At 41.1% G+C, this 10344-nt stretch overlaps 1 protein-coding gene across 2 annotated transcripts in view; it reads right to left on the bottom strand.

Annotated features, from left to right (window-relative positions):
- BHMT (betaine--homocysteine S-methyltransferase) overlaps nucleotides 1-9974 on the bottom strand; it is a 20495-nt gene extending 10521 nt beyond the window's left edge. The window contains exons 1-3 of one of the 2 annotated variants that reach the window (XM_004374469.1): nucleotides 9939-9974; nucleotides 5777-5909; nucleotides 980-1098 (exon numbers count right to left, since the gene is read on the bottom strand). In XM_004374469.1, the coding sequence (XP_004374526.1) occupies nucleotides 980-1098; nucleotides 5777-5909; nucleotides 9939-9971 (285 nt within the window). In that variant the 5' untranslated portion in view covers nucleotides 9972-9974. The remainder of the gene's footprint in view (nucleotides 1-979; nucleotides 1099-5776; nucleotides 5910-9938) is intronic. The other variant, XM_012555005.1, reaches the window with a different exon arrangement.
- Between the last annotated feature and the right edge of the window lie 370 nt (nucleotides 9975-10344).

The following is a 10344-nucleotide window of genomic DNA, read 5'->3' on the forward strand; positions in this document are numbered from 1 at the left end:
AGTGAGTTGAAGATAATGGTGATGGAATAATTTGGAAAAGGATAGTGAGAATAGCAGCACAACTTGAAGAATGTAATCGATGTCACTGAATTGTACATGTAGAAACTTTTTAAATGGTGTAATTTTGGCTACGTATATTTTCACCAAAAAAACAAAAGGCCCTCCAAGGTTGAGTGTTGACATGTCGTGGGGTTGTTAACCAATGTCACAGTATAGGGAGAACAATTAGGGTCACATAACAATGTATGTATAAATTTTTGTATGAGAGACTAACTTGAAATGTAAACTTCACTTAAACTACAACAATAAACAAAAAAAAAGAATACCTACCAAAGTCATGATGATGATGATGACTTGTTTTTATGATTCATAAGATTAAAATTCAATTAAAATGACTACAGAATTAATTAATGTTTGTCATCTATCTTCTCAAGTAATAGATAAATGCATAACTAGTAAGGTTTTTTTTTTTTAATGACTTAACATTAAAAATTAACTCTTGTCCTTGAAAAACCGCTATCATATCCCATACAGTCTAAGGGAATTTTAGAACTTTGTATTTTAGAGATGGAAGAATTGCAGCATTGATGGGGTAAATGATTTGCCCACCATCACACCACTGATTGTAGCTCAGTCAGGGATTATTTCAGGTTCACCAGTTCCCTGCATCTATAATCTTTCCCCTACACCATGCTGCATTAAAAAAAACTGTGAGGAAGTAAGAATTTGTAATGATGCACGCTTTACTCAGCAACTTAAACAAGAGACGGAGAATCATTACTCATTAAATACTTCCTGTTTAAGCTGCTTCAAGTGCCCTTCTGTTAATTTTGGAACTCCAGCTAAAACCTAAGGGTGTTGTTATTCATACTACCTCATTTCTCTGAAGAAGCTCTTCAACATCCTTCTCTGTGAGAATTTTGGTTATGAAATGTGTCTACCTTGCCCCTCTAAGAGTACCATGGCTGGTTTTACTCACGGATATTTTCTCTGCAACATAGTTTCCCCTGTTCTCCAGCTTGTCTTCACTAGCATAAAAAGTGAAGGTCTGCATGACATTCGATCCAGCTCTGAGGAACTCTCGATGAAGCTGGCGGACTGGGAGATTGAATGAGGAAATGCATGAGTTTCTACCAGTTTATTAACTCACAGTGTTTTCAAAAGGCTCACAGATAAACAAACATGAAAATAACTGCTTAAATGTATGGTTGTTTGGCATTGACACATTCTGGGGGTTAATGTGAGGTAGATCTGGGGCCTCTCAGCAACTCCCCCAAACTTGCTATGCTTGAGTGGATGGGTGGTCAGAAAGGGTGCTCATGTTCTTCTATTTGCTCATTGTTTATTGACTGTATTTATGGAGGGCACTCGTGGATACAAAGACTAACAATCCATTGTCCTATCCTTGGAGACATTCACAATCCATCAAAGGATAACTGACTACAACACGGCATGGTTGGGCTATGCAGGAAGAAGAGATTATTTCTACCATGGTTGTGAGGTGAAGGGAAGAGGGAGGTCCCACAGAGGAGGAATCATTTGAGTTGCACTTTGAAGAATTCAATGTTTGCTAGGCAGAGAAGTGCGGGAAGGGCATCCCCTGCAGAGGGAACCACCTGATCAAAGACATGTAGGCAGGGGCATGCTTGGTATTTGGGGGAATGACAAATAGTCTGAGAGGCTGGAGTTGAGGTCATGTTAAAGTGGTGGGAAATGAAGTTGGAAAGGTAATTTGCAGGGAACCTCTTGAGGGTCTATAGTAATTCTACCTACCACCTAGTCTAAATTGGAAAAGCAAACAAATCATTTGCGTAAAATATCGTGAAAACTGACCACTCCTCTCATTCAGAGCATGAATGCCTTAAATATCTTTCACCTCAAGAAGAAGGCTAAAACTTGGTTCTAGATTAAACAAAAACTAGGCAGTGAAATGGTATTCCTTTCCAGGCAAGTACGTGTTTATTCAGGTAGAGATCACAAAACAGATAAACAACTCCTAAGCCCATAAAAGAAAATGTTCGTAGAAAAGAAATCCTCACAACTTTTTCTGGTAAGAAAATTAAGAATTAGTAGCGTCTGGGGTCTTAAAAGCCTGTGAGCATCCATCTAAGATACTCCACTGGTCTCACCCCTTTGGCAAGGGAGAATGAAGAGAATAGGATACAAGAAAAAGATTAGTCCAAAGGACTAATGGACCACAGCTACCAAGGCCTCCACCAGACTGAGTCCACTACAGCTAGATGGTGCCCAGCTACCGCCACTGACTGCTCTGACCAGGATCACAACAGAGGGTCCTGGACAGAGCTGGAAAAGGATACAGAACAAAATTCTAACTCACAAAAAAAGACCAGATTTACTGGCCTGACAGACTAGAGAAACACTGAGAGTATGACCCCCGGATACCCTTTTAGCTCAGTGGTGAAGTCATTCCTGAGGTTCACTGTTCAGTTGGGATTGGACATCCCCATAAAACAAAATGGGACTAATGAGGCACAGCAGTCCAGAGACAAGGACTACAAGGCAGGAGAGGACAAGAAAGCTGGTGATAGGGAACACAAGGTTGAGAACGGAGTGTTAACATGTCGTGGGGTTGTTAACCATTGTCATAGGGCAATATGTGTACTAACTGTTTAATGAGAAACTATTCTGTAAACCTTCATCTAAGGTACAAAAAAAAAAAAATTATGTGAGATCAAATTGGCAACGGCAACTCAAAAGGTTTGATGGGAAGCCTAGGGGGCAGTGAGTTGAAGATAATGGTGATGGAATAATTTGGAAAAGGATAGTGAGAACAGCAGCACAACTTGAAGAATGTAATCGATGTCACTGAATTGTACATGTAGAAACTTTTTAAATGGTGTAATTTTGGCTACATATATTTTCACCAAAAAAACACAAAAGGCCCTCCAAGGTTGAGTGTTGACATGTCGTGGGGTTGTTAACCAATGTCATAAAACAATATATGTACTGACTGTTTAATGAGAAGCTATTTATTCTGTAAACCTTCATCTGAAGTACAATTAAAAAAAAAAAGAAAAAGGCTAAGTATAGCCACTGTCCTGTGAGGATGATGCTGTGAGGATTCATTACAGGATATTTGCCTTTTCTGATGTATCCAGTAGTCCACTGTGGTTGACAGAATTTGGACTAGGCTGGCATAGTCAGCTATATGGGATTTCAGTCTGCAGCAGAATGAATTAAATCTAATAACTCAGTATCATGGAGTTTTCATTAATTCTTGAAAAGCATGGAACTTCCAGAAGAAAAAGTAGAGTTTAATATGCCTAAGTAAGTTCAAAATACTCAAGACACAGATGGCCAAGTATCATGGATTGAATTGTGTCCCCCAAAAATATGTGTATCAGTTTGGCTGGGCCATGATTCCCAGTATTGTGTGATTGTCCACCATTTGGTCATCTGATGTGATTTTCCTATGTGTTGTAAATCCTTTGTCTATGATGTTAATGAGAAGGGATTGGTGGCAGTTATGTTAATGAGGATTCAATCTACAAGATTATATTGTCTCTTAAGCCAATATCTTTTGAGATATAAAAGAAAGAAGTGAGCAGAGAGACATGGGGACCTCATACCACCAAGAAAGAAGCACTGGGAGCACAGCACATCCTTTGGACCTGGGGTCCCTGTGCTGAGTAACTCCTCGACCAGGGAAGATTGATGACAAGGACCTCCCCGCAGAGCCAATGAGAAGAGAAAGCCTTCCCCTGGAACGGATGCCCTGAGTTTGGACTTGTAGCCTACTGAGCTGTGAGAGAATTTCTCTTTGTTGAAGCCATCCTTTGTGGTATTTCTGTTATAGCAGCAATAGATAACTAAGACATCAAGAGATAAAATATGCTGTTTCTGCATTAGTAAAATAGAAGATGATCAATATCACAGTGGTTTCTCTTGAGCTCCTCTAATGTGTAACTTTATGTCATTTACAAAATTGAGAGTTATGGTTTAAATAACAGTCTTACTTTCTCTACTTGGCAGAGTCCGGGCAAAGTTGTTGTTATTGTAAGGTGCTGTTGAGTCGGTTCCGACTCATAGCAACCCTATGTACAACCGAACAAAACACTGCCCAGTCTCGTGCCATCTCCACAGTCGTTGCTGTGTTTGAGCTGATTGTTGCAGCCACTATGTCAATCCATCTCATCGAGGGTCTTCCTTTTTCACTGACCCTCTACTTTACCAAGCATGATGTCCTTCTCCAGGGACTGGTCCCTCCTGATAAGATGTCCAAAGGATGTAAAACAAAGTCTTGCCATCCTTGTTTCTAAGGAGCATTCTGGTTATACTTCTTACAAGACAGATTTGTTTGTTTGTTCTTCTGGCAGTCCATGGTATATTCAACACCATAATTCAAAGACATCAATTCTTCTTCAGTCTTCCTTATTCATTGTCCATCTTTTGCATGCATATGAGGCAAAGGTAGTACACAGTTAATATCAGTTTGGCCCAATAAATATTTTATTCTGAGGTTAACAGCAAGCAGACCTTAAAAAGCAAACTGTAGGTATATTTGAAACCTTCCCTCTATGATCTTCCTTGATTATTTCACTGTGTCTCTTAAAACTCTTTGATGCATTGCTTCTCCAAGTGTGATTTATTTTACAATGACCTGGGGGACAATTATAAATGTAGATTCCTCACAGACTCAGTGAATCCAAATCTCTGGAAATTGGACCTAGGAATCTATACTTTTAGTAAACTCTGTTGGTGAAACTGATATTTGCAAAGCATGGTTGTTTTAGCTTCTCAAGGGCCTAGTTCATCTTGTTTTAGGGTACAACACAAAATTATTTTTACTTTTATTTGAAATATAATTGTTGTGTACATTTGCTGGGTTTCACAGTTCTTTTGCTTTGAATACCAGGTAGGGATTGTGTGATCTGAGTCCTGAATACATTTCTGTACTACTCTAGGAGAAATAGAGTGATACAACCAAGAATATTAAGAGAAGAAACAACTTAGCCAACTTAATAATAGCAGTAGTTAATACATAGTCTTTTAACATGTGCCAGGCACTAGTTTAAACACTTTACATATAACTAATTTAATCCTCATAATAACCTTATGAAGTAGATGTTAATATTTTCTCAGTTTTATGGAACAGGAAACTTGAGGCCCAGAGAAGCTAAGTAATTTTCCCTAGGTCACACAGCCTACTAGCTGACAGGATTTGATGGAGGTAGTCTGGCTCCAGCTTCTATATGCTTTACCTCAAAACTTTACTATCTCTCAACCTATGTAAGTGCTTTGTTAGTTACCATCCTTTATCACTGAGTTCACTAAAATATACCTTTCTTTAATAAACATAAAACAACTGTTCATCTTGTATAGTATTTACCATAACATCCTCTAATTTCATCTGAAAGACTCAAATTCTTCCTTAAAGGTGTTTTAGACAATAACCTGAGGCACCTCACTTCCACTATCTTGTTGTATCTCAGGCACATCTGCTTATATTCCCTTCATCTATCAATCAGAGGAGGACCCTCTCAAACAAAGCATCAGCGTAGAATGGCCACGAGCCTGTCATCAGTGACTGAGGGGCAGTGACCAGGAGGTAGATAGTTACCAGCAACAAGGAGGGCTGTTGTGCTTATCCAAAATGTTTATCTATACTTATATGCCTAGCACAGTGCCTAGCAGGAAATAATAAATATTTGGAAAATGTAGCATGAATGTATCAGTTTGATAGTATGCTTGCTCTTGGACTTGGGTCAACATAGTTGAGCTTTTATGAGAACTTAGAATAGAGCTGCGTACCAACCTGCTTCTGGGTATTCTACAGCAGCTTCCGGGGTCCAGGGTCCTGCCTTCACATAACCTCTCTTCTCCAGAGCGAAGACAAACCCTCCATCTCCAATCACAACCTCTCCGGCATTTAAACGTTCTAGAATGCCCTAAAATTACAGATGGGGCACGGGAACAAGTTACTTGAGTTTGTAAGACAATTTTCTATTTTTAATACTTTTGCTAGCATATTCTTGAGAAGTATGATTTCTTTAAAATTCTAAGAACAAAATACATGCATAATACTTTATACATAAATTCTCAGCTGTCTATAAGGCAAACCACCAGAATGCTCATATAATGAAAATTTGTGTGTAGGGGTAGGGGCTGTTGCTTTCAAACATATTAAAGAATGTTTGAAAAATATTGTGGGAGGATGTTATGTTTGAAGACATATCTGCTGAGGGATTAAATTAAAAGGTTTGTTGTGAAGCCTCAAATGAATATGTAAGTACGCATTCTTATAATGGTGAATGCTAGTCTTTGTTCACACTCTTATCAATAAACTAAAGAGAAGATTAAAACTAATAAAGAAGTTGAAGTGGCATATTAGGGTTATTAGGGCGTTTTGAAGACTGAAAAGTCCGAAGACATTTGGAAAAGACAGAAGAAGATACCACTGCAAAGGTGGACAACTCAAAAGAGTTCTTCTATAATGTTAAAATTCAGTTTCTACAACAGTAGCTATGCTATGCTGTCAGGGAAGTTATGATTCTGCATTCTGCACTCTACTAATGAGACTACAATAACGGATGAGATATGGACAATATTTGTAAAACAGTTTTCAGTCTAATCACTATACCTATTCCATTGACAGTAACCCCCAAAGAACAAAACCAAACCTGTTGCTGTCAAGTCAATTCTGACTGGTATTAATGTTCAGTAGATAAATTTTGAATTCAATATTTTTAAAGGGCTTTGTGAATTAGAAAGTAATTTTCTAGCCTTACCATTTTTATTTACCTATTGTGTTCCATTTATTACCAATAATGGCTGATAAAACAAATCCTGAGATCTAATAACAAAGGTTACATCAATCTGTGAGAGGTATTGACAGGATTTCATACCCTAATTCCTGGCCATCTTCTTAGAGTCTCCCTAAATTAAATTCTCTTCCCCTCTACTGCCCCTCCCAATGCCATATGGACAGCTGGTGCTCAGAGAGAAGAAATAACTGGCATTTTCACCTTAGATCGTTAAAATGAGAGGATTATGCTATATCCTCCCTAATACCCCTTCCAAATCCAAAAATTTTAAAGCCCAGGCATCCATGAGGTAACAGCTACTACAAAAAATATAGAATTGTTCACAAGTAAGAAATCCACGTATTTGTCATGATTATAATGCTTGTAAATGCCACATCTTAAAACTACAATTTTGATCATTATGGACCAATTAACAAGAAAAAAATATATATATAGCTAGCTACTGCAGTTATATCAATAACATGAACAAGGGTCACATAAAATGAGATATAACCTCGTATTATAAAACAGTATGGTAATACCAACCCATTTTTGTTTAAAAAGTACATATTTGCCTAGAAAAACTAGCAGAATATATGCCAAAATGTAGCAGACCTTGTACTTTGTGCTTTTCCTATTTGTTTACAATGAACATGTGCTAATTTTGTGACATATATTTGAATTTTAAGCTCAGACATGTAAATATACTATTTTCCTTGTTTTAACACTGCCATACACATGAAAACAAGGTTACCAAGGAAACATTTTCTCCCATTTATGCTCATCTGTTGCTTAAATAATGTAAAACACACAAATAATCCATTAACATGTTAAATTTTCTGTTTGAGTTTGAAGAGTGGGTCTGAATTCATAGCTGTGAAAATGGTGCCAAACAAAAAAAAAAAATTTTAAATCTCTATAGGAATCATTCTTCCCAGTCAGCACTGACTATGATTTAGATTTGTGGATTGACAGAAATTCTCAAACTAGTTGAATTTGTGACACCCTATAATCGTGTATCATCACACATCACAACATCCCTCCTCAGGTCATCAACATACACCCTATTAATGTTACATGGCATTTAAAAAATTTAGATGAATTAACATTTTTTCTTGTGTGAAGGTCTTTTTGATTTGGGGTACATCCCTTTAGAAACTAGGTAGACCCTGAGATGTTTCCCAGCAAGGATTGAGGATGAGACATGGACCTGCCCTCACTGACCTTACAGCAGAGGGGTACTAGTTGGTCATGCCCTGTCTGCCTCCCTACCATCTCCTGGGGGTTTCTGTCCCTGGGTGCTTTGACACTGAAGAGTCAAGTATATCCCCTCCTTTCTCTTCCCACCGCTCCAACCACACTCCCTCAGTCAGTCTGATCATCCATCCATACATCCCCTAGAGAAGATGAAGGCCAGTTGTCTGTACTGAGAACACTCGCTCCAACAAGTCACTGGGGATGGACTTGTTTATCAGGCGCTGTAGCCGCTGTTTTTCTTGGTTATTCTAAATTTTATTAACTGCTCTTCACAGTGGCATCACTAGGGAGGTTGGGGGGGGGTGCGGACTGCACCAGGTGACACTAGCAGAGGGGGTGACACCAAAATGACTATCTATAAAAATACCCCTGTAGTTATAACAACAAAAACATTTTTCCTAAGTCCCAGCTTACACGTATCAATATACCTACAAGGCTAAAACTCTATGCTAATTTACTTTTTGAGCCTTCTAATGTGCTTAAGTCAGAGCTGTCATTATTACTTAAGAACAATGATGCTTCAAATCACGTGGTTTTGTCTGCACATGCTACAAGCACGTGCTGTTGTTTTTGTAGCTGTTGGTGTTTTTATATTTTCTGATTTTGTCCAATTTTCTGGTGTTTTAGCTACAATATTGTGGTAATTAGTATCTATGAACCTATATCAATACTTTTTTTGAGAATGAAGTAGTAATAAAAGGAAAAAGGAGTGATACATGGGAATTACAATTTATGAGTAACATTAGTACAAAAAATATTACTAAGGATTCTGTATGGTCTGGTACTGGAGGAGGTCCATGGGGGGGGGTGACACCATGAGTTACTGCACTGTGTCACCAACCCTAGTTATGCCACTGCTTTCCCAGAATATCTTAAGATCCTTCTGCCTCTTTTTTTCTGAAACCTGTTGGTTGGCTTGGGGCCCAGACTAAACAACCAAACCCATTGCCCGTAAAGTCAACTCCAACTCATGGCAACCATGTGTTACAGAGTGGAACTGCTCCACAGAGTTTTCCATAGGCTGTAATCCTCATGGAAGCAGATCACCAGGACTTTCTCTAGCTGAGAGGCTAGGTGGGTTCCAACCACCAACCTTTAGGTTAGTAGTTGAGCAAGCCGTTTGTGCCACCCAGGGACATGTGCTTGGGGCCGAGGTGGTGCATTTTTCTGTGAACGCTGAAACCAAACTACAGGTTAGAAGGTACTAGCACCGAAGCAATGCCTCTACCGGGGCTGTGGCTTGGCTGGAGAGCCGGGCGAGAACCTGGGGCCCGGTGCCACCCAGGTGACCGTCCGGGAGCGGGCGGGAAACAGTCGGCAGCACGACACGGGCGCGACTCCCTGCTCATCCGCTCACCCGGAGCGGTGCGCGTGGTAGACGCGCGCACAGACAAGGAGGACCCGGGGAGCGCTGGCCTGCACCAGCAGATTCGACCTCAGTGGGAGAGAGGAATCGCGCCTCTGGGTCCAAGAGAGGCAGCCCTGGAGGCGCGCTCTGGTCTTGGGGTGCAGGACTCAGAAGATGTTGGAAGTTTGAGAGAGTGGGCTCTGGGGGCGCCCTCGAGTCAGGACTCACTCTCAGGGCGCCTTTGGGTCCGGACGCAAAGGTCTGGGGCGCGCTCTAGTCCGAAGTGGGGGTTGGGAAAGAAGGCTCTAGATTCGGGAGGGGAGCCGCTAGGGGTGCGATCTGGGCATGGGGCAGGAGTGGGGAGTCCAGGGGCGCCTTGGTGTCCTCCAGGAGAAGTTCTGGAAGCACCTTGTGGTCTGAGGACCGGCTTGGGGTGGGGAGTGCTAGGTCTACAGCCGGGCTCCATGGTCCTCTCTGCGCTCCCCGAGTCTGGGTTGCAGGGCCGGTGGATCTGGACCCAGAGCCTTGGCCGGGACAGAGGGCGCCCTCCGGCCCCTCTGAAGACTTACCTTCTTGGCCCTTTTGCCTCCAACGGGTGCCATCTTCGTGGTTACTTGGCACGGCCACGGACCGATGTGGCCAGCCTTACCCCTCTGCGAAGCCTGTATCTGCCCGGCGGCCGCAGCCCACCTGGCTCATGTTTATACCCGCTCCTCCGCGCAGGGTGGGTTTTCCCAGGCTAGGCGTGGTCCAGTGCGGACCTCGGGCGGAGAACACGCCCACCAGCCTTTTATTCAGGCCAACTGCTGGTTAGAAACCTGCCCTGCAAAAGGGGTGATCAAGATTGTTTTCCCAAATGTGTGGAAACACTGAGAGAAAAAAAGAAGTATATGAGATTGTCGCTTGCTCAGGTTTCAAACTTACTGGAATTACTAACCCTGAATTAGCGAATATTTTCAAAATGACCTTACCCAA

Source organism: Trichechus manatus, unplaced genomic scaffold (genome assembly GCF_000243295.1).
Source record: "Trichechus manatus latirostris isolate Lorelei unplaced genomic scaffold, TriManLat1.0 scaffold00029, whole genome shotgun sequence".
NCBI lineage: Eukaryota > Metazoa > Chordata > Mammalia > Sirenia > Trichechidae > Trichechus > Trichechus manatus.